Source organism: Neofelis nebulosa, chromosome 2 (assembly GCF_028018385.1).
Source record: "Neofelis nebulosa isolate mNeoNeb1 chromosome 2, mNeoNeb1.pri, whole genome shotgun sequence".
Taxonomy (NCBI): Eukaryota; Metazoa; Chordata; class Mammalia; order Carnivora; family Felidae; genus Neofelis; species Neofelis nebulosa.
Genome location: NC_080783.1, coordinates 204251426 through 204277740, shown reverse-complemented (window position 1 = coordinate 204277740; position 26315 = coordinate 204251426). Strand labels below are relative to the sequence as shown.

At 51.8% G+C, this 26315-nt stretch overlaps 2 protein-coding genes across 12 annotated transcripts in view; one reads left to right on the top strand and one right to left on the bottom strand.

The window, feature by feature from the left end:
* Positions 1-1830, top strand: part of GRHL3 (grainyhead like transcription factor 3) — a 34684-nt gene extending 32854 nt beyond the window's left edge. For all 3 annotated transcript variants that reach the window (XM_058718633.1, XM_058718632.1, XM_058718635.1), the window contains exon 16: positions 885-1830. In XM_058718633.1, the coding sequence (XP_058574616.1) occupies positions 885-999 (115 nt within the window). In that variant the 3' untranslated portion in view covers positions 1000-1830. The remainder of the gene's footprint in view (positions 1-884) is intronic.
* Positions 1831-5679: 3849 nt separating this feature from the next.
* STPG1 (sperm tail PG-rich repeat containing 1) overlaps positions 5680-26315 on the bottom strand; it is a 56150-nt gene continuing 35514 nt past the window's right edge. For 8 of the 9 annotated variants that reach the window (XM_058718623.1, XM_058718621.1, XM_058718622.1 and 5 more), the window contains 4 exons: positions 22576-22684; positions 17935-18100; positions 8908-9098; positions 5680-6952 (listed from right to left, as the gene is read on the bottom strand). In XM_058718623.1, the coding sequence (XP_058574606.1) occupies positions 6876-6952; positions 8908-9098; positions 17935-18100; positions 22576-22684 (543 nt within the window). In that variant the 3' untranslated portion in view covers positions 5680-6875. Of the gene's footprint in view, positions 6953-8907; positions 9099-16601; positions 16668-17934; positions 18101-22575; positions 22685-26315 lie in introns of all 9 variants that reach the window. The other variant, XM_058718627.1, reaches the window with a different exon arrangement.

Below are 26315 nucleotides of genomic sequence, written 5' to 3'. Positions count from 1 at the left end.
CATTTTCTCGGGCCCTACTAGATTCTGAATTCCTGGAGGGCAGGCTCTAGGATCTCTGTGTGGCCCTTGTTCTTGCTGGGCGCAGGCCCTGCACACGGAACGGCCTTGGCAAACGCTAGTGGGGTGGATGGACGAGTGGCTGCAGACACTCAACTCCGTTACAAAGGGAAGCTGGTGTGGTCAGGTCAGGTCACATCTTGCTGGGCTCTTCATCGGGGAGGCAGCAGCCAGAGGGGTGTCCTCTGGCTAACACCGTGGCCTTGACCCTCTGCGGAGGCCCACGGCGCGGAGGCTTGGTCCCGCTCAGGTTGGCCCAGGTCCCTGCCTGGAGGGTGTGGGGAGAGAGGACGGAGCCCCTCAAGTCTCTTGTACCATCTGTGAGATTGCAGCTTCGTGGGGGTGGAACTGAGAGGGCACTCGTGTGGCACCTGCCTCTGGCTCAGGCGGGCACATCCGAGTGACACAATGCAGCCTCCCACTGAACCCAAACCACACTGGTCCACCCACCACACCTCTTGTGCTTGAACTCTCGCTTTGTGCCCGAGTCCTCGGTCCGGCCTGGTGACCAAGGAACACCGCATCTTCCACACATCTCACGTCAGCCGCTCGAAGTGTCCACGCTCGTGTGTATTAGGAGAGGTGGTCTGGCGCAGTGGTGGCCGTGGTTGGAGGTGTGGCTCGGCCACTTGGGGATCGTGGCCTCCGCCGTAACAGGGGACAGTGAATACCCGTCTCTGTTGTTCTGACGGTCAGAGGGAAAGTCCAGGAGGTGCCCGAAATGTTGGCACCCAAGAGGTGGTAACCGTTACTGTCATCCTTGTCACCCAGCAGCCCTGAAACAAGGGGCCTGCCACATTCTAGACACATCTCCTCTTCTCTTCCAGAATCTTGGTCAACATGGACAACAACATCATCCAGCACTACAGCAACCACGTCGCCTTCCTGCTGGACATGGGGGAGCTTGATGGCAAGATTCAGATCATCCTGAAGGAGCTGTGAGGCCCAAGCATCCACACCCTCAGGCCCCGTGGGGTGGCTCCAGGCAAGGAGCCCCCTGGGGAGTGGCCCATGCCGCACACAACCTCTGCTCATGCCCCAGTGCTGTTACTTGAATGCCCTCCCTGAGAAAAACACATCACAGACCCACGGATGTCAAGGTCAGGAAGGGACCCAGGAGGTATCCTGACCTGAACCCCATCTCATGCTTGAATCTACCCTGGACTTCCTGCCAGCCCCCGCCCAGCCAGAAAGAGTGTCGTCCTGCTTAACGTTCCCATAGCCTGTCTCCTTCTCGGAAAACCCTGCTTTCAGTCCATCGCCTGGTTGGCCGTTCAGATGGTGCCAGTGGACCCTCTTTCCCAAAGCTGACTCGACTCCTGTCCGGCCTGCATTCTTGATCCTTCCATCAACTTCAGACTGAGGATCCCTTACCCTTTGGTCAATTAACTTGAAAACTCTTTTGATTTTCAATGCAAACAACTTTTAAATGTTACCATGGTGGAAACACTCTCTTTCTCCCGGATTTCCTTGATACAAGTTGTAAATAATAGAGCTGATTCATTGGAGTGGCTGCTGTATAAAATAACTTCCGTGCCTGTTCACTGATGTACACATTTCTTATTTACAATTTTCATTTATGTTATATATATATATAAGTATATATTGTATATATATGCAACATTTTATATTTTTCATGGATGCATTTTTATCATTTCAAAAAATGTGTATTTCACATTCTTGGACTATTTTTTTTTAGCTGTTATTCAATTATGCATTTTGTATACTCACGTGGTATTTAGTAATAAAATTCTACCTATGTATTACCTCAAACGCTACACTTGTTCCTTCTGTGGAAGTCTTCCCGGAAGAGAGGGTGAAAGCAGACTGGGCCCGCCTCCTCCTCTGTCCTGAGGGTGCTTTACCTGGGCTCGAAGGCTGGTGGCGAGGGCTGGGCACGGGCGAAGCAGAGGTGCCCCCGGGAAGGGAGTGGGAGCCTGATGTCGAGATCTGTGTCTCACGCCGCCCCACAGGTTGAAGGTCAAGCCCGTAGAACCACTGACTGGAGATGAAGAAGTCCCGGGAAGGACCCCACCGCGGGCGCCGGCGGGCGGAGCCCCAGGCTGGGAGCCACGTGACCGTGACCGGCGTTCTCTGCCAGCTCCCCCCCACGCTCTGGGCCTCGCAGTTCTCCCCGCTGCTGACTCAGCGGCTCACAAAAGCTGGTGCTCCCGTCTCTTCCCAGCTTCGCGGTCAGTGACATCATGCTGGGACGTCGCCCGGGGAGCATTTACACCACAGACATTGACGACGGCTACAAATCAAGGCCTTTATTCCCTCTAGGGAACAGACGACAAACCTGCCCTTCCTTCCTCCTTCGCCCGCTTCCTAGCACACGACCACCTCGGGGCCTCAGTTTCTTTGGCTCTGAAATGAGGGGCGTGGGTCTACGCCGGTCATCTGTAACTATCATCTTTAGAGCCCCAGAGCTCACCGCTGGGTCTCAGAGGCCACCTCGAGGTGGGGGAGGGGAGAGCGGCAGCTTCTGAGGACCCTCCAGACTTCAGACCCGCTTTTCCCCTTTTACACGTAAGGGTTTCCCATAAACTTCTGTCTGAACAAAACTTTTTAAAAGGTTTGTAAACCGCAGATGCCTCTCTCAGCTCTGACAGCCAGAGCCTGTGGTCCTAATTCCCACGGCCCTGCCTGGAGTCCGCACCAGGACTAGGGTCCGGCCGATGAGCCAAAGAGCTCAGTAATCAAGAGAAATCAACACAATGTGTTGCTTTTTTTTTTTTTTTTTTTAAATAAAGGCAAAAAAAAAAAAAAAATCCATGATGAACAAGATAATCAAAATTTTGAAGCCAGGATCAGCATCACTGATGTTTCCTTTGGCCTCAGCCACCAATATGGCCTGCACGGCACTGCTCAGGGGACCCTGTGGGCATCCGGAGATGCCGTGTCCACTCCCGGCCTCGCCGCTGCTCTGACACCTCCCGGGAAGTGACAGCACGATGACGTGTGAGGATGGAAGGACAGAGTGCGTGCGGAGTGCCGGCACATCCGCGCGCGCCAGAGGTGCTCAGCATCTGTTCGTGTCCTTCCTTCAGAGCTTCCTGCCGGCTCCCCGCCCCCCTCCCAGAAGCAGGCTGGGAAGCAGGCGGGTGGTGCTTCTCGACCTTGGTTTGCACCCTGGAGTCACCTGGGCAGCTTTTATCCCTCTCCCCACCGGCCAGACCCCACCCTGGAGCACTTAAATCAGAATTTCTGGGGGTGGACCCAGACCTCAGAACTCGTTAAAGCACCACTCCACCCACCCCCGTGATTACAATGTGCAGTCAAGGTCCAGAACCACTGCTCTAGAGAGGCCATAATTATACAGGCCTTGAACTTGAAGCCTTTGTCATCCGGCAGTGTCTGGCCGAATTAGCACCCACAAGGAATCAGTACCCGTGCATAGCCTGCTGCAATGTTCGGGAAGGGAGCTGGGCAGCTCCATACCCGCACGTGGCCAGCAGCCACCAGGGCTCAGTTCTCCTCAGCAAAGCCACCACGTGATGAGACCAGGGCCGTTGGTGCCTAGAAAGGCCGTGGGGACCTCAAAGAGAGCCCTGCAGGGCTTGAGGAAATTCAGCCCTGCCCCCAGAGAAGTCAGGGGGCAAGGGCAGCCCCTGAGCCTGACAGCTGCCATTCTAGGACTGTCTCTTGCTCCAAAGAGTAAAAGGGGGGAAAGGAGTGAAGGAAAGTCCTTTGCAAACAGGAGTCACTTTGGAAAGGTGGCTGTCAGCCGGTGGGGAGGGCATCCCCTTCCTGGTAGCTCTCCCCTAGATGGCAAGTTGCCAGTGATGGGGGGAAAGGGAATGAATGAATAAGTGACGGAATGAGAAGAAAGGAGGGAGGGAGGGCGCGGGGAGGGAGGAGGGAAAATAGGCAAACAGCGGACGGGCCAACAAACGGCCAGAGTTAAGCAATTAAGTGTATTTACCAGACCCTCGCTACCTTAAGTGCGGTCCACGGACCAGCAACATCAGCATTGCCCGACAGCTTGTTAGAAATGTTTACACCTAAAACGAATACAATGTGATAAGGTCAATTATATCTCAATTAAAAAAAAAGAAATAAAATGAAATGCAGGCTCTCAGGCCCCACCGCAGACCTACAGAACCTGCCCTTTAACGAGATATCCAAATGATATGCGTGCCCACTAAAATTTGGAAAATTATTCAGCTTTATTCAGCTATCAGTGTATCCTAGCCCGAACTACACACATTGTAATCACGCTGAGAACTTTTTTTAAGATTTTAATAATCCCTGTGCACAATGTGGGGCTCGAACATGCAACCCTGAGATCAAGAGTTGCACGCTCTACCGACTGAGCCGGCCAGATGCCCCTGCTAAGAAATTGAATAAAGATACCAATGCTCAGGGGGCACCTGGGTGGCTCAGTCGGTTGGGCCTCTGACTTCGGCTCAGGTCACGATCTTGCAGTCGATGAATTTGAGCCCCGCGTCGGGCTCTGTGCCGACAGCCTAGAGCCTGAAGCCTGCTTCAGATTCTGTGTCTCCCTCTCTCTCTGCCCCTCCCCCTGCTTGTTCGCACACTCTCTCTCTCTCACTCTCTCTCAAAAATTATACATAAACATTAAAACAGAAAAAAAAGATACCAATGCCCAGGCCCAGACCCTACCTCAGATCAGTTAAATCAGAGCTCTGAAGGTTGGGGCCTGGGCAAGGCTGTCTGTGTAACACCTCCCAAGTGATAACAGCCAGGGTTTGAGAATCCCTGGGCTGGATGGAGCTGTGAGCGGCAAACGACACCTTTAGAGAGACTAGACATGGTCAGGACAGACCCTCTGAGCTCAGGGCCTCACCTCCAATCATGTCTTCGACAGAACACAGATTCAGACTGGCCACGAGCAGCCCTGCCACTCTTTTTCCCAGAGTCCCCTCTTCCCTGACCCCACTTGGAGGGGTCTCCTCTGGAGAGGCAGTATTCACCTGCCGGTGCTCGGCCCAGCTGCCCAGAGGGAGGAGAGGCCTGTCTCGTTTTCCCATACATGTCCCCACGGAGACCCCCGGGCCCACAGAGACCAGACCCCAAGGCCGGCTGCTTCTAGCCCAACGGTCTGCTAAAAACCAAGGCGCGGGGATCTGGCCCCGTTGTCAAGAGTCTGGGGTCAAAGAAAGGTACAACTTGGAAAGGGTCTTCCAGAACTTCTAGCACCCAAGTGGACAACTGACGGCCTGCGGAAGTCTCCTTTAGCCCCGGCAAGCAATTTGAAGTTGCAGTGTGGTTGTCCGCGTCTCAAATCAGGAGATCTGGCATTTTAAATATTCCCCAGACTGTGTCGAAAGTGGGCCGATCTGGCACCAGTGATCTGGAGCCGTGTCGGACGCCCCTTCAGCCCAGCAGCCTCGGCTCCCACACCCCATCCCTGCCCCTCACTGTTTTGCCCCATGTGCCGCCTGCCCGGCCCCCGCAAGTGTCGACCTTGAGCCCCGGAATTCGAACCTGACTCTTTACCTTCGAGAAGGAGCTCCGGACCTGACAGGATGGGAGCACGGGGCGTCCCGCCTCCAGGTCCAGGTGGCATCGCTCTTAACGAGGTGCCCCAGGCCACCTCCCGCCCGTCCCAACGCAGCGGGCACTTGAGGGAATCTGAGGTTCACAAAAAAGGCCAGCTTTGGTGAGACGCAAGAAGTCGGTTTAATTGGATATGGTATTCCATCCTTCTCCCTCCCTCTTCCTCACCCACCCCTCCCCAAAGGGGGGGCCAGTCAGCGGCCATTCTGACAGGAAGGCCACTCACCCTCTGGTCACAGAGCAAAGTCAGGGGAGGGGCCCCGGACTCCGTGGGGAGCGGGGAGGGGGCTGCATCAGTGCCTTCCGCTTGCAGAAGTGAACCACAACATCAATATTTGGGAAAGGAGGGGATGCGTGGTTTCTTCTATTCCCCCTTGGTTCTTTGGGAATCTCTCCCTCTTGCCAGGGGAAACGGACGTGGCAGGCCAGAAAAGATTCATCAAAGGCTGTGTCAAACTTGAGCAGGAGGCCTGGGAGGAGACGGAGGCCAGGCCCGGGGATAGGAAAGTCCCAGTAAAAGAAAGAACCTGCAGGCACCAAGCGGTGCCTCCCTGCCCCCTTGCTCCCTCGGAATGCTGTTTCCAGGGATCTGGCTCCGGCAGCGACCTGCCCATGTGTGCTGTTGAATGCCGGGCCACTCAACGGATGTGGTGGCCTTCTCCTGAAGGTGGGTACCAAGCACAAGTGACCACGGTGACTGGGGCCATGCTCTTCCTAAAGGTGAGGTGCGTAGGCTTAGCTGGGGGCCCGGGCCCAGGCAACCCCCTTGAGTCTGTCACAAGCACCTCTGGGCCTTCCCGGCTCCTGGAAGCCAAGGGTGAAGGATGGGAGTTGTGCCCGGGCCGCAGTCCTGTGTGGTCCACCCAGCAGGTACAGTCTGGACCTCGAGCCCTGGCCCAGCGTCAGGCTTCTAGATGGGGAATCTGCCAGTGGCAGCCTTCTCCCTCGAGCCTGAGCTTCAGGAACCTCTTACATCTGCGGGGAGGACTGCACGTCCCAGCACGGGCAGGGGCATGGCAGGTAACCAAGGAGGGCTCTGTCCACCCCTCATTTCTGCTCAGGGAACCACTGGAGTCAGTGGAGGCGGGTGTCAAATCTCCAGGAGGCAGTTCAAGACAAGGACAAACGCAGCCTCCCAGCTCTACGCCAGCCACGGGGGACGGGGGGCAGGGGCAGATCTGCCCTCCAAGTCGTCGTCTGTCACACACGAGATGGGCATTCTCTGAATGAACGTCCTGGGGAGCCTGGGTGAGGCAGCTGGCGGCCAGCGTTCTCCCCGAGCTTGTGTGAGGTCCCTACAACACTGGGATCCATTTGTTGTCCTCGTTGTAGAGAAAGGACTGTTTTCCAGGGGATTCTGGCTTGTACGTGGCTGTGAGGGGAGAGAGAGAAAAAGACAGTATTAAGAGGGAAAAGGCCGGTTGCCCAAGCCCCTGGCATTCTACATCAGAGCTGGTGATGTCGGGGCACCCCTGCCCTGGTCCCTGCAACTTACAAGTGGGGAGGCAGAGAGGGGAAGGGATTGGCCCAGCCGAGGCAGGACTTGAACCCCAGCTTCCAGCCTTTAACTCCCTAACAGGAGAACATTTACAAAAGAGTTTTCGATCAGATTTGATACAAAAAAAAAAAAAAAAAAAAAAGGAGTAAAACAATACTCTTAAAGAAGCAAGGTGTCAGCTTGATAGGGTTTTGTTTTTCTTTAGTCCAGAAATTTCCAGAAGGGCGCCTGGCTGGCTCAGTTCATAGAGCATGTGACTCTTGGTCTCAGGGTTGTGAGTTCAAGCCCCACACTGGGTGTGGAGCCTAGTTTTAAAAAGGAAAGAAAAAAAAAGAAAAAAGAAATTTCCAGAAAAGTGAAAGCCTTGACAACTGCAAGCACTTTCCGTAGGAGACCAGCTGCCAGGACCACACAGGGGTGACTGGAAACTCTCATACTGATGCCGATTTGGCCGACGAGGGTCCGGGCAGATCCGCACCCACGGGAGGCCAAGCAGGCATGTGGCTCACTCCCAGGCCAGTCCTCCGGGAAGCCCACCTAGATGCAGGTGGTCACAGCAGCAGGACGTGGCCTGCACCCGTGTGCCAGGTGCCCCACACCATGTGCAGCGTGGAGCAGACACTCAGGAAAAGCTCCTAGATGCCTGGACCAAACAGGGTCAGACAAGCCTCCTCACCGGTCCCCAGGCCTCCGGGAGCCCGCTGCTTGATTGAAGCGTGAGTACATTTGCCCCACCCTGCTGGGTCCTGCCTGGACTGACCAGGTGACCCCAAGGTCAAACCGCTGCAGTCTTCTTGACTTGGTTATTGTTCCATTTCCAAGGCTGGAGCCATAAGGATGACTCTCCCTGTCCCGTCCACCTTACGTTTTACTCACCGGTATGTTTGGAGGGGAAGGTGTCTCCCCTACCAGACACCTCTGGGGGTAACACCAGGCTAAGTCACTGTTGTCCCCCAGGGGAGAAGCGTCATCAGCGCTCACTGGACGACTGATTTGGACAGACCTAGCAGCCACCCCGGCTCTGCCTTCCTCCTCCCCCACCGCCTGCCCACCAGCACACGCTGTCTAGTCCCCAGCGCCACCAGCTCCGGCCAATGTCAGGGAGGGGCAAAGAGCTACGGGGCTGTGAGAGACCTACAAAGAGGTCAGGAATAGGTCCCTCAGGCTATTAGCTCTCACGAAGGTCCCAGAGGCGACAGGGTCCCGCGGCTTCAGCCATCTGCAAAGAGGGCTCGGAACCCGACAGCTCACGGGAGCTGCTCCAGTGAACAGTCCCCGGCTTGTTTCACGACAACAGGGCACAGAGGGGAAACGGCGTGGCGCCCTGCCCTGCCACTCTCCCACTGTGGCTCAGTGCACAACGTGCTCTCCAGGTCTTCCCCAGCGATAAGGTGACTCTGTCAGATCAGGCCAGTGATTTAAGTACTTTCAAGAACGGTGAAATTGTTGACCCATCTGACAAAGTGCTATGGCCCCTTTCTCCAAAATAATAATAATAATGACAATAATAATAATGTCTTCATGCTCCAAATCTGCAGGCAGTCTCAGGGTCACAGACCCCTCTGGGGGTCCGGATCCCATCTCCGAGCCTCTCGGACATTCACGGTCATTGGTTTTGAACCCCTGGACGGGATTAACTCCAAGAATCCTTTCACCTCAAAGAAAATCCTTTCGTACTCCAAAAGCGCAGGCCTAAAAGTCTTCCGGATCGACTCTAACCTCTGTAACCTTCTTGGCAAACATCCCATAAATCAGTGACATTTGATGGCCCAGGAATGACAAACACTTCCAGATTTGGTTTTTACAATCATTTAAAACAATCCTCTGACCTGGGCCGGGCAGGCCTGGCTGGGATGGGGCTGCTGTCCACCGGCTGGTGTTGGACACAAACGATGCGCTGGAGGTGAAGTGTCTGGGGGGCCCCTCGTAGTCCACGATCTCGTACTGACCGGGGCCTGGAAGAGGCGGCTTCGGGGGCAGGGGCGAAGGCTGGGCAGAGAAGTTCAGGAGGGGGTTTCTCCTTCAAAAAGAGACAAAATGTGAAGACAGTGCTCAGGCAGTCTGCTGGGGAAACGGTTGTTTTTAGACGTGGCCAAGACCTGCCCAGCACCGAGTCGTCGGGGCGGCTGGGCAGGGCCGTGGCTCCACTGCCGGGGAGCCGGGGGCCCCCGGGCCTCAGTGTTCTCTTCTGCGCAGTGGCGGTTCTCACAGTACTTTCCTCATAGGCTTACCGCCGGGGTTCAATGGGATGAGGCATCTGTAACACAGAAGTCAGGGCAGCGCCCAGCACAGTGACAGGACAGCACGCGGTGTTGCGGATGATGTCGTTGAACTAATCAGAGAGGGCAGACATGTGCCAATTCTGATCACCTGGTGGCGCCCGGCTGGGGCTCCGTGTAGAGAACTCCGGCCTCGCGTGGGCTCTAAGGAAAGAGCATGGGTGATCCACTTGTGATACCTGCCATGGCCAGGAAGTGGGACGAGGCATCCTGAATTCCAAGGATTTGCCATCCCAAGACTAGTAGATGTCAAGAGACCATTCCAGCACGGGCAGGCCGAATCCTACTAAGTATCTTCCTGGCAAGGCAGGACGTGGGAATGGAAATCAAGAGACCTCTGCATAACACTTACCTTTTGCTGACATCTTTGGAAGCAAGGGCATTTAAAAAAAAAAAAAGTTTTTTTTAATGTTTATTCTTTTTTTTTATTAAAAAAATTTTTTTTTAAATGTTTATTTATTTTTGAGACAGAGAGAGACAGAGCATGAACGGGGAAGGGTCAGAGAGAGGGAGACACAGAATCTGAAACAGGCTCCAGGCTCTGAGCTGTCAGCACAGAGCCCGACGCGGGGCTAGAACTCACGGACCACGAGATCATGACCTGAGCCGAAGTTAGCCGCTTAACTGACTGAGCCACCCAGGCACCCCTTAATGTTTATTCTTGAGAGAGAGAGAGGAGACACACACACACAGAGCGCAAGTGGGGGAGGGTCAGAGAGAGAGAGAGGGAGAGGGAGACACAGAATCCGAAGCAGGCTCCAGGCTCTGAGCTGTCCGCACAGAGCCCGATGCGGGGCTCGAACTCACAAGTTGCGAGATCATGACCTGAGCCAAAGTCGGACGCTTGAGCAACTGAGCCACCCAGGCGCCCTGGAAGCAAGGACATTTTTAAAACTTGGAGAGCTAGAGGGGACCTAGAGATGTCTTATCCACCCTCCTTATTGTGCTAAAGAAACTGGCACTCAGAGAGAGAAAGTATGTCACCCAAAGTCACCGAGCAAATGAGCGGTAACGACAACACCAGAACTTGAGTCTCCGGGGCCTGGCAATTTGGGGAAGGCATCATGGCAGAGGGGACTTTTTGAGTTTTAGAGTCACGCAGACCTGCGTCTGAATTCCTGTCATCCCACTTACTGGCTGTGGGACCTCAGACAAGCCCCTGGACCTCTCTATGCCTGCAGAAGGGAGAAATCGCACCCTCTCTTTATAAGGGAGGTCAAGAATGGAGGAAAGGTATGGAAGGACCGAGCAGAGCCCACAGTAAGTGCTCAATAAAAGTGGCCACTGTTATGATGATGCTCCTGGAAGCCACTGCCTCCTGCTTGGTCTTAGAGGACGGACCAGCCTCTGGAAAGAGACGCCAGGGCCCCCCCCCCCACCCCCCACAGAGTCACCTGAGGCAGGCCAGCCGGCCAGGGAAGGCCCCTGAAAGTCATGGTAAATCTGCCGGAGGCTCACATCTAATAATGGAGGAACAGCTGGCGTGGATGCTTATATTTAGAACAAAGGTGCCCACAGAAAAAGGAGAGAAAACATTGCCTCTTTCTTTGCCTCCAGCTGACATGGGCGAACTGGTTATAGTGTGTGATCAACCACTTCTCCCCTCGGAGATAAAAGCTGGCTTCTCCTTGTTCTGGCTTCTGTCACCCCTTCAAAGCACCCCCAGAAATTGGATGAGTGTGTCACCGGCATCCCTGAGAGACAGGCTGGATTCCTCACTGCCGCAGCTGGAACGAGCCAACCATTGCATGAGGTCACCCCATCGGTCTGGCTCACGCCCTCGCCCCGATCTTCGAGAAGGCCGTGAGGTGTGTACGTTCCTAACCGGGAACAGCCTGTAGGCGGCTGGGCCCGTGTCTCATCAGGATTCTTGGCCAGAGGGGTTAGAGCGGTCCCGTGCCCTCCACTCCGTCAGCGTGCCCAGGAGAGGCTCAGCTGTGACAGCTCAGCTGCCCGGACCTTTAAAGAGGGCCAGGGGCACCTGGGTGGCTCCGTCGGTTAAGTGTCCAACTCTTGGTTTCACCTCTGGTCGTGATCTCACAGTTCGTGGGTTCGAGCCCCGCCTCGGGCTCTGTGCTGGCAGCATGGAGCCCACTTGGTTTTCTGTCTCCCTCTCTCTCTCTGCCCCTCCCATACTCTCTCTCTCTGTCTCAAAATACATCAAAAAACTTAAAAAATAAACAAAGAGTGCCAGCCACGTGTGCAGCTCTGTGCTAAGACACAGACCCTGAATGCTCCCAAGGGCTTGACAATTCACGGCTAGCGACAGTCGTGACTGGTGACAACTTAAGGAAGTACAGGCTTTGCACCCAAACTTGGGTTTGGATCTGCACTCCCCCACTCACCAGCTGTGTGTCCTTAGAGACGTCTCCTAGCCTCCCTGAGGCTCAGTTTCTTCATCTGTAAAGTGGGGGATAATAATACCTTCCATCCAGGATTGTTATGAAGTTTAACTGGTGTTTTCTTTACTTGCATTATTATGTGATTTTTTTTTAAACATGAAATGTTAGAATAGAGGTAAAAACACAGCATTGAGAGAGAGAGAGATTCCCACTAAGTGAACCCAGAAATCTACCCTAGAAGAGATAACCTTTGCCCTGAAAAGTAAGCAGGGAATTCTTCAGGTAGAAAAGGTGGGGGAGGGGGCATTTCTAGCAGAGGAAACAGGAGGGGCAAAGGCACGGACAAGGCACGAGCTGTGGCTGCATTTGGCAGGAATTGGGACAGGGAGGCAGAGGCCGAGCCTCCCAGACTGCCTTCAGCCCTCAATGCACCCAGGACTTCTAGGCTGTTCACCTGCTTCTGGCCATCCACCCTCAGAGACCCCGAGAGAAGTCAAGGAAAAACTCCTAACCCAGCCTAATCCCCTAGGCCCCTTGCTCCCATTTGACCTTCCAGAAACACCCAACACAGATTCAGTCTTCAGCCACTCCACGCCTTGGCCCATGCTATTCCTTCTGCCAGGAGCACCTACTGTCCCTGCAAACTCTGATCATTCTTCCCTTCTCATGTCCTTCTGGGAAACTTCTGTGGCCACTGCCCTCCCCCTCCCCCACCTCTCTTCCTGTGGCTCCAGAGAGGAGCATGGGATCTGGAGGTAGCCGGACCTGCATGCCACTCCCTGCCCCACCAGCTTCACTGTATTCTAGGTAACAGTAGTTAGTGCCCTGCAGGGGCGCCAGGATGGCACTAAGGGGGACATCCGTCAACGCTCTTAGCTCGGTGTGGCTGAGCCCTCGCGATGTTCTAGCCATTCTTCTTTTCTCCACACAGAACGTGCTGGGTTTCCTACGCTCCTTACGTGCCCAGCTCTTTATGGCAGGGGACTGCGTGTGACTCATCTCTGAGGCCCCCTCCCTACTCCCAGGACACTGGCTGAACTGTAGGGAAAACAGAGAGGTTGCAGCAAGTGGGGGAGCCCAGACATCTGAGCCCCACCTGACAGTTTTATCATCGTCCAGGGCTGCTCCCTCCACGGCGAGGTGGGGCTGGGCAGATCACAAAGGTCCGGCTGGATCAAACCCAGGCCAGCCCTCAGTGCATTGTGACCGGAGCTTTTATGAGCCTCATTGCTCAGTTATAAAAGCCAACTGGGTCCTGCCCCGTAGAAAGAAAACATCTATCAAAGGCTCTGAGTTGGCCACAACTGGATTAAAGTATGTTTGCAGCTTCCAATGCGAGCTGTTTGCAAATCGCCCGAGAATAATGAATGTCGCAGAGGACTCAGCAGGTCACTGGGGGAAGGCATCCGAGACCCCTCGGGACACTCCCAGGCACCGGCACGATTCACTCTGCCTCAGGGATTCCCAGGGTCGGGGAGGGATAAAGGGGCAATTTTTTCTCATCATTAAAGGGCAGCTGGTTGCCTCTGGGGTGGAATGCACTCTCTGTTTAACAGGGTAGAGGGTGACAGATTACAGCCGCTTGGGAAGAAGCATCCCATATCTAATTGAAAATCCCAGGGGAACGTTAGGTGGGTCATCGTAATTACCCAGACCGGAGCGGGGCCAACAGGGTTTGATTCTTCAGCTCTGGCTGTGGCAGGACAGCGTGTCTGTGCAAAACCAGTGGCTTAAAAGTTCCAGGAAGTAGATCAAGGGTTAGGAAGATGTCAGTGGGCGTTTCCCCTCGTTGCTGACGACAGCACCCGGGAGGGACCGTTTTGATCTCCAAAATAGCCCTTCTCCTGACTCACCCTGATTCACTGAGCCATCACTGTGACACTTCTCTCCTAAAGACCCCCCCTGGGAGCTGATAAATGCCCTTAGCTTTGAGTCGGCAAAGTGGCCACGGCAAAGAGACACCTGTGCCCTGTTCTTCAGTTAGGGAGCCCAGAAACGGTCATCCTAACACCCTGCCAGCCCTTAGCACAGCATCTGCCCTCCGAGGGCCACCCAAGAAGCACCAGGTGAGCACAGAGGACCCGCTCACAGACCTCAATAAAAACGCAAGTTACATGTATGGAAAGCTTACCGTGTGCCAGACCCAGTGAGTTATGTGAGTTATTCTAGCCTTGCAAGCACATTATGAAGTGTTCATTTCACCATCTGCAGGGTTGAATTTGAATTCCTGGGAGTGAGGTGACCCCCTCCCCGCCCCCAGGCCCCCAGGGCTGGCAAGTCGGGAGGCTGGGCGCTGGCCTGACTTGGAGCCTGTGCTTTCCACCAGGCCACATTGCCCCCGCAGCCCATTCTCAGCTCTGCAGGCCGGGCCAGGGGAGTGAAGACAAGACAGGCCCATGCCTGGCCCCCTGCCGGCCTCCCGACCATTCCCAGGACATCACCCAACCCTCCCCTCCCTGGGCTTCACTTTTGTTGGTGGGGAACACGGGACTAACAACTGTAGGGATAAGTAACATCTCCCGATTCTGCGTCCTCAAGAAAGCAGAGCCGAAAGATTATTTTTGCAGGCTAGGACCCTCCCCTCCGGATAGGGAGCCAAGTGTTCGCAATCGTAGACAAATAAGGACAGGCCTCAAATCACGTCACATGGGTGTGACGCCTGTGTTTGCCCAAAAGAAACATGCGAGGTTTCTCAGATGCCCCACGCAGCCCCGGAGAGCTAAATGTGCTCAGGCTTAGCGCGGATAAAGTCCTAACGAAGTCACATAGAGATGGGGAGGAAGCAACGCAGACCTTCTCAGGGCCCTGAGGATCCCAGCAGGGGGCCCCCAGCTCCTGTCCCTCTCTTCCCTCCAGGGACACAGGAGAGGAAACAGAACACCAATTTGAGAGACAGGAGTCTGGATTCTCCCTCCATACCACGACATTCAGCTGTATCTTTTCCTTATATTAACCCATTTCTTCATTATTCAACATAAGCAGATGGATGTTTATTTAGGCTAACCCAAAGCACACTTGAGTTTTATCTTTTTGTTTTTTAAATACAATTACAGATTGTCAGCTTCATCCTTTCCATGTCAATTAAAAATTTATATATTTTGGGGGCGCCTGGGTGGCTCAGGTGGTTAAACATCCAACTTTGGCTCAGGTCACGATCTCGTGGTTCATGAGTTCGAGCCCTGCCTCGTGCTCTGTGCTGACAGCTCAGAGCCTGGAGCCGCTTCGGATTCTGTGTCTCCCTCTCTAGCTCTCTGCCCCTCCCCCACTTGCTCTCTCTCTCTCTCTCTCTCTCTCTCTCTCTCTCTCTGTCAAAAATAAACAGAGCCTCCTTTGGGAGTCCAGGCTGGTTCTATGTTCACTGCCCCCAATATGCTCTCCTGAATGCCATGGTGAGCAAACACAGGGTCGTGGAGTGTTGGAAATGAAGAGACTTCCCCTCTTTTCCCACATGATGAAACGAAGGCCGAGGGAGGTGCTGAGAGCCACCTAGACCATAGGGGCTGTTAACCAAATGTCCTGCCCAGGGCACCATCCACTCACCAGGGTGAACCCAAGTGGGGGGTCTATCTACTCACCAGGGTGAACCCAAGTTTAAGAGACACTGGGTGTAGTAGGGTTTTGGGTTTTTTTGGTTGTTGTTGTTGTTTTACGTCAGGACATCTCAGAACCTTTAATTAGGCCATGCACACAGTGACGCTCCCAGAGGTACAGGGTTCATATGCAGTGCTTCCTAGACTTATTAACCAAACATCTGTCACTCGCAAAGCCCCACAGAGAGCCAGTGATCCCCAGACACCCCCAGACACACCAGCACCACCGCACTGCACCTGCTGGAAAGACTGCTCTCGGGATCTGTGTGGCCACACAACCTTGGGGCCATATGCTCCAGCATTCTGCTACCCCTCCTCTGCCTTGCTCTGGAGTTGTTCCCAGGTGAGCCTAGCTAAAGGCGTGTACAGTGCCCTGTTCACCCGAGCACCCCCACGGCCTCCGGCACAGACCCAGAAACCTACAGGGCCTTTGACTAACAGGTGCAAATGCCGTGAGATGGGAATTATCCCGAACCGCTCGTTCAAACTTCAGCAAAGGCCACACGGCACTTCTCTGGGGCAAGCGGTTCAACGCTGAGTATTCTCCACTCTCCTTCTCACCATTTCCTCAAAGAAGCTTCCAGATTCGAGCTAGGAGCCTGAACGGCTCGTGCCAAGCAACAGCCGTCCCCTATACGCTCATATGCCTATAGGATACGGAACAGCAGCAGCTCTAACGATAACATTTCTCGTCTAACCCTCACAGAAGCCCTATGAGACAAGACTCTTATCCCCGCTTCATAACAGGGAGACAGGCTCGGAGAGAAGAAAGGGACAGAGCCGTGACTCATGCCCACGTCTGCTGACTCCGAAGCCTGTCCTCTTACCCACTCTCTTCGTCGGGACAGTAAGGGAAGGTGTGAGGGGTGCCCTGAGCCAGCCCGGAGGCAGTAAGTCCCTGGTGTTCAGAGAGAGCGTGTTCCTGGAGACTATCCTGCCCCGGTTTTGAGCCCTGGAGCCTGTGAAGGCTCAACCTGCAGAACCCAAGAACCGAAGGGCAGAAGGGACTTCTCCAGTGGATTCCATCTGAGGTCTCGATCCCTTCTCCAGATCCTAAGTCTGGTACGGAAGGTTCATCTCCTGCTCCTCTCCCCCCACCCCATCTCCTTGTCCTGGACTGATGGTCAGAGTATATGCCCAATGTTGTCAGTCTCCCGGGTTGCCTGGACTTCTGACCCACTGTGGGTATGAGCCTGACCACCTGCCTGACCTCTTTGGAGGGGTCTTCTGCAGGTCAGCCCACCCAGTGGCCAATCCTGCCTGCAGAGGACTATACCCGGGTGAGGCCTCAGATGGCGACAGGCAGACTGACCTGGCAGTTAGTTCCAGAAGTTCTAGAACCATCTGAGGAATAAGTAAGCCCTGTGAGCCTTCGAACCTGTTAGGTGAAAGTAACATTAAATGCACCGGATATTAAACATGTTAACACAAATCCTGGGCTTCACTTTTTTTTTTTTTTTAATTTTTTTTTTTTTTAACGTTTTATTTATTTTTGAGACAGAGAGAGACAGAGCATGAACGGGGGAGGGGCAGAGAGAGAGGGAGACACAGAATTGGAAGCAGGCTCCAGGCTCCGAGCCATCAGCCCAGAGCCCGACGCGGGGCTCGAACTCACGGACCGTGAGATCGTGACCTGAGCTGAAGTCGGCCGCTTAACCGACTGAGCCACCCAGGCGCCCCACTGGGCTTCACTTTTTAAATTTGTGTGAATATTGTCACCTTCTGCACCTGCTACATGCCAAACATATTATAAAATCTGAAAGCAACACTATGAGGCATGGACTGTCCCCACTTTGCTTCACAGATGAGGCCTTGGAGGTTCAGAGGGCTTAGTACCATGGCCAAGGTCACACAGCATGAAAACAGCATAGCTGAAGTTCAAATCCAGCAGGTCTGACCAACTCCAAAGTCCGGACTTTCAACTTATCAGTGCAAAATTCGAACGGCCCCGTGCTGCTATATATCCTGCTACCCCAGTAGAGGTTTTATGTTATAAAAGTAGAATCATGTCGGGGCGCCTGGGTGGCTCAGTTGGATGAGTGTCCGACTCCGGCTCAGGTCATGATCTCGTGGTTCGTGAGTTCGAGCCCCGCGTCAGGCTGTGTGCTGACAGCTCAGAGCCTGGATCCTACTTCCAATTCTGTGTATCCCCCTCCCTCTCTCTCTGCCCCTCTCCCGCTCGTACTTTGTCTCTCTCTCTCTCAAAAATAAATAAGCATCAAAAATTTTTTTAAAAAATATAGAATAATGTCAGCACCAGGATAAACACAACATCATGAGGAATGCGGAAAGATCCAGACAGTCCTGAGCCTGATTCCTAGCGGCATTTCAAGTTAGCTGTGTGGACTTAGGCAGCTCCTTAGCTGCCCTGAAGCCTAGCTAGGAAGTAAGAATAATAATTCTTGCAACCGGGTACTACGATGGTTGAATAGGATGCTAAGTTCCTGGTGCATAGTAGTTGCTCGATAAATATCATGCATTCAGCAAGTATTTCCTGAGCACCTACTATGTCACAAGGGCCCCTGGAGAGTGAGTGACCTGGAGCCATGTTCTGCCAAGCAGTGACACCCCTTCCTTTTCTGCCCATGTTGGGTCCTTTCCCAGAACCGCCTTTCAAAAGAAAGATCAGAATAATCAGGACTCACGGGAAAAGAGCCTTTTTCAGAATTTTGATGTGGTCATTGGGGTTGTAATAAGCAGGTCCCGGGCCCGTTGATGTCAGTTTTAATCCACGTCCAGTTTTTGATTTAAAACAAGACGTCAAGACCTTTGGCGACTGCTTCACGAGGGATTCGTTGATATTATAATGCCCTAAGAAGAAAGACGTTTTAAAACAGAGTAAGGAACTCGTCCCAAATAAATAAAAAGCACTACCTTACACCTAAGAATACATTTAATGACTATAAGGTGGTATCACTCCAAGATGGTCAAATGGGAGGGCTGCCTGAAAAATAATACCCTTTATTTTTTATTTTTTTTAAATGTTTTCATTTATTTTTGAGACAGAGAGAGACAGAGCTTGAGCGGGGGAGGGGCAGAGAGAGAAAGACACAGAATCCGAAGCAGGCTCCAGGCTCTGAGCGGTCAGCACAGAGCCCGACGCGGGGCTCGAACTCACAGAGCGTGAGATGATGACCTGAGCTGAAGTCGGACGCTTAACCTACTGAGCCACCCAGGCGCCCTGAAAAATAATACCCTTTGGAGAACATGGGCCATGTGCATCACATACTTAGCTCATTGAATCCTCACAGAAGCCCAGCTACATGGGTAATTGTCACCTCCATTCCAAAAAGGAGGAAATGGAGACTCGGAGATAGTGAATAATTTGCCCCCCACATTTCATCTAACTAGGAAGTAGGCCCAGTTTCCTCCGCTATAAGGTAAGGATAATTCTTCCAACAACAGTAACATTTTAGTTCCAGGCGTATAGTCGTTGTTTAGTAACTATTATGCAATCAACAAATATTTATTGAGCACCTACTACGTGGGCCCAGGGCCACCTGTCTCCAAAGTCCGTGCTTTCCCACTATGCCCTGCTTCAAGAGAGAATAAAATTAACTTGCTTCAAGGAGGAAGACAATGACCCGGGCTGGGGGGAAGTAAAGGCAGTCTCCCCTAAATTGTCAGAAGCCCTGCCGGTGGGTGCAGGTGTTTTTCAAATGCAAAGCAGCGGTGCAGAGCGAAAGCCTTGAGGACATCTGGACCCACTACTCAGAAATTAAGGGAATTATTCAACATGCAGGAAAAGCTCTAAGCGTAGAGACTCACGTAACAGCAGCAACTGCAGTGTGAGAAGGGCTAAGTGGCCTGAATGTCCAAGGCCAGGGGTACTGTCGTGGGAACAGCAGCCCGACCCGGTGGAATATGAGCCTGGACACAACAAATACAGAGACCAGAAGCCACACGGCAATGTTTTGGAAAAATAAAGGTGAGTGAAAAAAAGTAAAATAATGCCTAAAATTTCCCATACTATGATGATGTCTAGGTACAAATGGATACATCTGAATAAAAACAGGTGGGGGACACCTGGGTGGCTCAGTCAGTCGAGTGTCGTGTCGGAATTCAACTCAGGTCATGATCTCACGGTTCATGGGTTTGAGCCCCACATCGGGCTCGCTGCCATAAGCAAGGAGCCTGCTTCAGGGATCCTTTCTCTCTGCCTCTCCCCTGCTCTCTCTCTCTCAAAAATAAATAAACCTTAAAAAAAAAATAGATGGGAACCCAGAAAAGTGGAAGCAATTACATTAGTGTAATTAGTAATTATAACTACACTATTTCAAATTTTCTAAACATGGTGAAGTTGACTTTGTTTTCAATAAAAATGTACTTTTCCATTGCAAAAGTACTGAAAACAATATGGTACGTATTAGAAAGATTTTATTTAAATGATAATACCCAGTGGTGGCAAAGGTGAAGAAAAACAGTTACCTCACAGCAGCAGGAGGAAACTAATCCCTCTGCTTGAAGAACAATTTGGCCACCAATGTATAAAAAAAAAAACCTTAACTATTCTACATGCTTCTGACTTAGCAATTCCGCTTTAAGTAATTAATATAAGGAAATACTCTTGATTTTACACAAGCTGCAAGCTACAAGGATGTTTGCTGCCTCTCTACTTATATCGGTGATCGGTTTAAAACAACCTAAACTGGGGTGCCTGGGTGGCTCAGTCGGTTGAGCGTCTGACTTCGGCTCGGGTCATGATCTCGTGGTCCATGAGTTCGAGCCCCACGTCGGGCTCTGTGCTGACAGCTCAGAGCCTGGAGCCTGCTTCAGATTCTGTGTCTCCCTCTCTCTGACCCTCTCCTGTTCATGCTCTGTCTCTCTCTGTCTCAAAAATAAATAAACATTAAAAATAAATAAATAAATAAATAAAAATAAAACAACCTAAATTTCCAGTAAGAGGCCATTTGTTCCTTAACTTATGGTACTGCCATGTGATGGAATACCAAACAGCCATTTCAAAAAATGATATTCTTAGAAGGGTTTTTAATAGCGTGAAAAGATGTTCCCAATATATGCTAAAGTTTTTAAAAAGTTGCTTCAGATTCTGTCTCACTCTCTCTGGCCCTCCCCTGTTCTCTCTCTCTCTCTCTAGAAAAATAAACATTAGGGGCGCCTGGGTGGCTCAGTCAGTTAAGCATCCGACTTTGGCTCAGGTCATGATCTCACAGTCCGTGAGTTTGAGCCCCGCGTCGGGCTCTGTGCTGACAGCTCAGAGCCTGGAGCCTGCTTCAGATTCTGTGTCCCCCGCTGTCTGCCCCTCTGCCTGCCCCTCTGCCACTCGTGCTCTGCCTCTCACATTGTGTCAAAAATAAATAAACATTAAAAAAAAATTTTTTTTGAAAAAAAAAAAAAAAGTTGAACCATCAAAGTCAGGAACCATCCGGGCGCCTGGGTGGCTCAGACAGTTAAGTGACTTCGGCTCAGGTCATGAACTCACGGTTTGTGAGTCTGAACCCTGCACCGGGCTCTATGCTAAGAGCTCAGAGCCTGAAGCCTGCTTCAGATTCTGTGCGTGTCTCTCTCTGCCCCTGCCCCGCTAATGTGCTGTCTCTGTCTCTCTCTCAAGAATAAACAAACATTAAAAAAATTTTTTTAAGTAAATGTCCAGTTTGCAGCCTTTATAATATTGGGATATATCTCTCGTATTGGGTTTATTTTTCTCTCATTCATGTGTAAATATGTATACATTTGTATATATGTTGTATAAAATATGTTTTCCCCTCCCACAGAAAGGTTAAGGCAACTGCTTGATTATCAAATGCTGAAAAGCAGAAGCAAGACAAAACAGGCGCCCATGATCTTACAGCCCAGAGAGAACCCGGTATAAGCTCTGGTGCATTTCCTCATGGTCTTTTCCGGAGTGTGGTTGGAAAACCACTTGCTGCTGAGCCCACTGTGCAGATTCGATTCTGCAACCCCCGTTTTTCAAGTGACACTTTAACACAGGTGTTTCCCTTAACTGTAAGAAGCTTCTTCTATTTTGAGGAAAAAGAGAGAGGAGGATATTCCTGATGAGCTTGGCAGATGTAAACTTTAGAAAACCCAAGCAGCAAACGTGTGGAGGTGAGCATTTGGCTCAGAATTGAAGGCGGGCGGGTCCCGGCCCTCCGCCCCTGAGGCAGGGGCCCTCAGAGCTGCTGGGACAGGGGCCCGGCCGGGCAGCCAGTCACAGCTCCGCATCTGTTTTCCCCCAGCGGGGGAAGAAGAAACAACCAGAGGTATTTCTGAGAGGTCAGGGCTGGTTGTTTCTCCCAGGAGGGCAGCTCCCCCCAGCAGGTTTCTGAGGCAGCAGGCGTCAATCGTCAATCGGGATGGGCCTGGATTCAGATCACCGATGGGCCCCTGGGCCTGCTTTCGAGGTGTCATTTTTTGTCTATAAAACGGGGGTCGATGATCGCAGTGGCTCACACCTTCTGAGCACGTGACGGTATGCTGGCCGAACACCCCGCGGCATCTGGACATCATTGGCTGAGAAATGGAGAACCTGTGGCACCCGGTAGGAGCTTCACAGACACTGGTGCCCACCTCTCCCTCTCCTGTGGACTCATGCGGCTGGCTGAGAAGGTGCCCACCTGGGGGGGCGGGGGGTGCAATTTGCTGGCAGGGCCTCTGGCCAAACTCCAGGGCTGCCAGCTTTGTTCTGTATAAACAAACAAGGTGGGGCTTTGCCTGTGATGATGCAAGGCCGGGAGCTTTAGCGGGGCTTAGCCTCCTAATTAGGGCTGGTTTTGTTATTCAGCTTCGGACTGATCTTCTCAGCTTTAATCTGGATTTGGTGAAATCCGAAGTGTGCTGCAATTTTATCCACACCCCCTCCTCCCTGTTCCTCCCCTCAGCTCTGGGGCTCACGGCTCCCTCGGGGCGGAGCGGGGGGGGGGGGGGGGGGCGTCTTCAGGACCCAGCGGGCAGGTGACAAGGGCTCCCGGAATACCAGTGGCAGCATCACCAGACCTCTCTGGAAACCAGAACCCGGGATGGCACCTGGGGCGTGTGAGTGTGCACGCTTCTGAGGCGAGAAACCGCTTCCCCAGCTGGCTGCCCAGGGAAGCTGTGCCCGGTCCTGAAAGGGGAGGCCAGCGAAGCTGCTCTGGGGACCATTTCCAGAGCAGCGCCTTCTCCCCAGCCTTCTCCTTTTTTGTTCAACACCTGCTCAACATCCCCTTTCCCCCAAAGCCTAACTAACTCCTTCCGAAGAGACTCCCTCCGGAGCAGTGGTGCCCTGCGGAGCAGATCTGGTCCATTAACCCTTAGGTCAAGGCCAGTGCAAGGTGGCTGCTTACCTGGGGCAGGTCCTGTGTCAGTGATAGTGAAAAATCCTCTCTGGGTTTTGGACATAAACCCGGCTCGGGCACAGACGTTGTTTCTTTGCTTGCAGCAAGAGACAGAGGCCTGGGGACAGGGGAGAAAACAAGCATGGTGTGCCCAATGCCTTCCCTTTCCTTCTCTTTGTCATCAAGCCCAGACAAGGGGCACACTGGGGTAAAAAAAAAAAAAAAAAGAAAGAAAAAGAAAAAAAAATCTGATTTAAGCCTGTCCTCACAAAATGAACTGACGTGAATGGAAAAGGTCCCAGTGCCTTTTCGGTCGCCTCAGCTAGAGTGGTCCACGAGTTTGTGACCACCCTCAGATGTCTGGTCACCCAACATGGCGCAGAGGTCACCCGACATGCCCGGAAGAGAACCCGAAGACCTGGCTGCCAGGCCCGCGCCTGCCCCACACGGGGCGTGATTCTGCACGAGGTGTTCAATTTCTCTGAACTTGGGTTTTCTCACCTGTAAAGCAGACCCGATAATCCCTGCTCTACTCGATGCAGTGTATGCTGGCCTGTCACCAGCATACAGTCTGTCACAGACTTCGTCTGTGGACTTCGTCTATAGGACAGGGATTTTTCTGTAAGTCTGCAACACCACACATGCACATTATTTTCATAATTTCTCCTGTGCCTTTCGTTCCTTTCAATACACTTAGTCCTACATATCTCCACCCTGATTCCGTACTGTTCAAACAGCCCTTCTATAAACGCAGGATTTGGGGCACACCAGGGCGTCATGTAATTTAAGATTACGATCAGATTTATAACGCTCCCTTGTCCTGACTTTTCTGGACCGACCAGAAATCAAGCATTTTGACTGATCCATGCAATATACAGTGTGCACAGCACTCTAAAAATAACAGGGGGGCGGGGGAGGGGGGGGAAGAACACTGAGATCATTCTTCCGTGATACGTGAATCATAAATATTTTAAATGCCAATTGGCAGTCAGTCCCTTGTATTCATTAGATAAAGGCTCAATAAAAATCGGATATGCCATGACCGGGCCTATTTACTGAACAAGTGAAACTATGTGCCGGGGCCCAGATGGTTTGATTTTCCGAGATACTCCTTTGTCAAAAAAATGTTTCTCGAGAACTGCAGATGGCATTTTGATTTCGTGTTTACAAAGGCGGAGGAATTCAGCTTTTCCCGGGGTCCTAATGGCTAGAATGCATGCAGGGAGGACAAACAAAAACATCGGGTGGAGAGGCTAATTACTGGACAGAGGGCCAGGAGCCAGGCTGCCTGGAGAGGAAGTAATCACACTGTACCACGAAAAAGGAGTCGAATAGAGAGGTGGGGGGGATCGTGGTAAGCAGAGGGGAAGAGAGGCCCCGACAGACCTCACTGCACCGTGTGGCTAACAGGATTAGCGCATTTCTGCTTCTTGCCAGTTGACTCAACCATTGTTCTCCGGGTCTGAAAAAAGCCTCCTGTAGACAAAACACGATCTCGGCCTTATTCCTCACCCAGACAGAAAAACAACTGAAAAAGGGAGCATTTTTGTCTACCCTGAGTGTGTGTCACTGGAAGATTTCACCATTAGACGAGGAAAACAGTCCACTCCACTAGCAGGTTGGGAGGGAAAAAAAAAAGAAACAGGTTTATTGTATTACCAGGGGGAAAAAAATCCAAGATACAGTGGAGTAGAAAATGCACATGTACTGTGGATAACGTAATCCTAATGCTGGAGGTAGGGATGGGGGAGGAAGAGAATATGAACGAAACTGCACCTGTTTTGAATGGCGGTTTGCTTCAGAGAGCGGAATCACAAGACACTTCTACTTTCCTAGCTCAAGCATTTCTATAATGCTCGAATATGTTTTATGAGGAGCATGGATGCTTTTCACAGTCACATTAAAACCATAATCAACAAAAAAACATGCACTTGAAATGGATCCACTGGCAGAAGGTCCGAGCTCTGTCTTGGGAAGCGGTCTTTTCTAGATGAGCAGCTATACGCTACTGGGGGTAATTCCTTCAATGTCATAAACACTTATCGCCAAGTGCTTGGCACGCCAGGCCCTGCACGGGGCACCGGAGATGTGAAGTGAAGGAGCACCCAGTGGGCTGGGGAGGCAGGCGTGTGAAACACTAAGTACCTGTCTCACGAATGGCAAAGGCATTTTGCGGTGGCCAAGAACCTTTATTACTACTTTCTTGGACCGGGCCTTGACCTCTCTCCTGTTAGTAGAAGAGCCTTCTAACTGGTTTTTCAAAAGCCACTCCTCGCCCACACCATGGTCCCTTTTCCATATGGCTGCTGGAGGGAGCTTTTTAAAAAAGTACATCAGATGATGTCATCTCACATCCTCTCACCGCCCCCCCTCCAAAGTCTTCCCCCAGAGAATAAAATTAAAGATCCCTCCCAGGGTCTTTAGGGTCCTGAGTGAACTGGCCGCTGCCTATCTGTCTGGCTTCCCCTTCTCCCCTCTCCTAGCTAATGCTACTCTAGCCACCTTCTTGTAGTTCCCAGAGCTAAGCTGCTTGCTGTCCCAGGACCTTTGTACACGCTGTTCCCTCAACTCTGCCTCTCCCTTCGGTCCTCGGGTCAGCCTCAGAGCCTTCTCTGACCACCCAATCTAACCCAACCTGAAGTACATGATACTGCCAACCCCTTATATTCTCTACATATTCTCTCCCTCAGGCTCTGTTTGTCTTTCTCAAAGCTGGCCACAATGTGTAATTATTTTGCTTCCCTGTTTCCTAGTTTTGTCTCGAGTTCCCCACCAGAATCTGAGCTGGATCACTGGTCTGGCACGGAGGAGCCACAGAACCCATGAAGGGAGACCCAGCAGGGCTGGACCATGCTGACTGATCACCCTCCAGCTGTATACCTCAGTCCTCTCCCTGTGCTCACTGATGTGCAAATGGTCCCTTCGAGTGGGGTGACTTTGGGCAAATCCCTTCCCCTCTCCGAGCACCAGCTTCCTCTTCTGTGAATTGAAGATAACCCACTTCATGGGTTCTTGTGAATATTAAATAAGAATGAATCCATAATGCTTAGAATGGCACATGGGCCTTGAAAAGGGTTTCATCATCATCATCATCATCATCATCATCATCATTTTCAGGCTCTGATTAACCCAAGGGAAGACTGTCCAGAGCGATACCACCCAACTGGGTAGCCACTGGCTATCAGCACCAAAAACATGGCTGGTCTGGATTAAGATGTGCTGAAAATATATAATACACACTGGATTATAAAGACTTAGATGGAAAGAATGTAAAACATTAATTATTTTTACTTATAATTATATGTAATTATAATAAAATTTATAATCAGGGGCGCCTGGGTGGCTCAGTCGGTTAAGCGTCCGACTTCAGCCAGGTCACGATCTCGCGGTCTGTGAGTTCGAGCCCCGCGTCAGGCTCTGGGCTGATGGCTCGGAGCCTGGAGCCTGTTTCCGATTCTGTGTCTCCCTCTCTCTCTGCCCCTCCCCCGTTCATGCTCTGTCTCTCTCTGTCTCAAAAATAAATAAACATTAAAAAATTTTTTTTAAATATTTAGTTAAAAAAATAAAAATAAAACTTATAATCAATAATTTTATATTGATTTGATGTTGAAATAATGTTTTGAATATACTGAGCTAAATAGAATATGCTATTAAAATTATTTCACCTATACCTTTTTACTTTTCAATGTGGCTTTTTACTTTTCAACTACACATTTACTTTTCAATGCGGCTACTGGGAAAATTTAAAT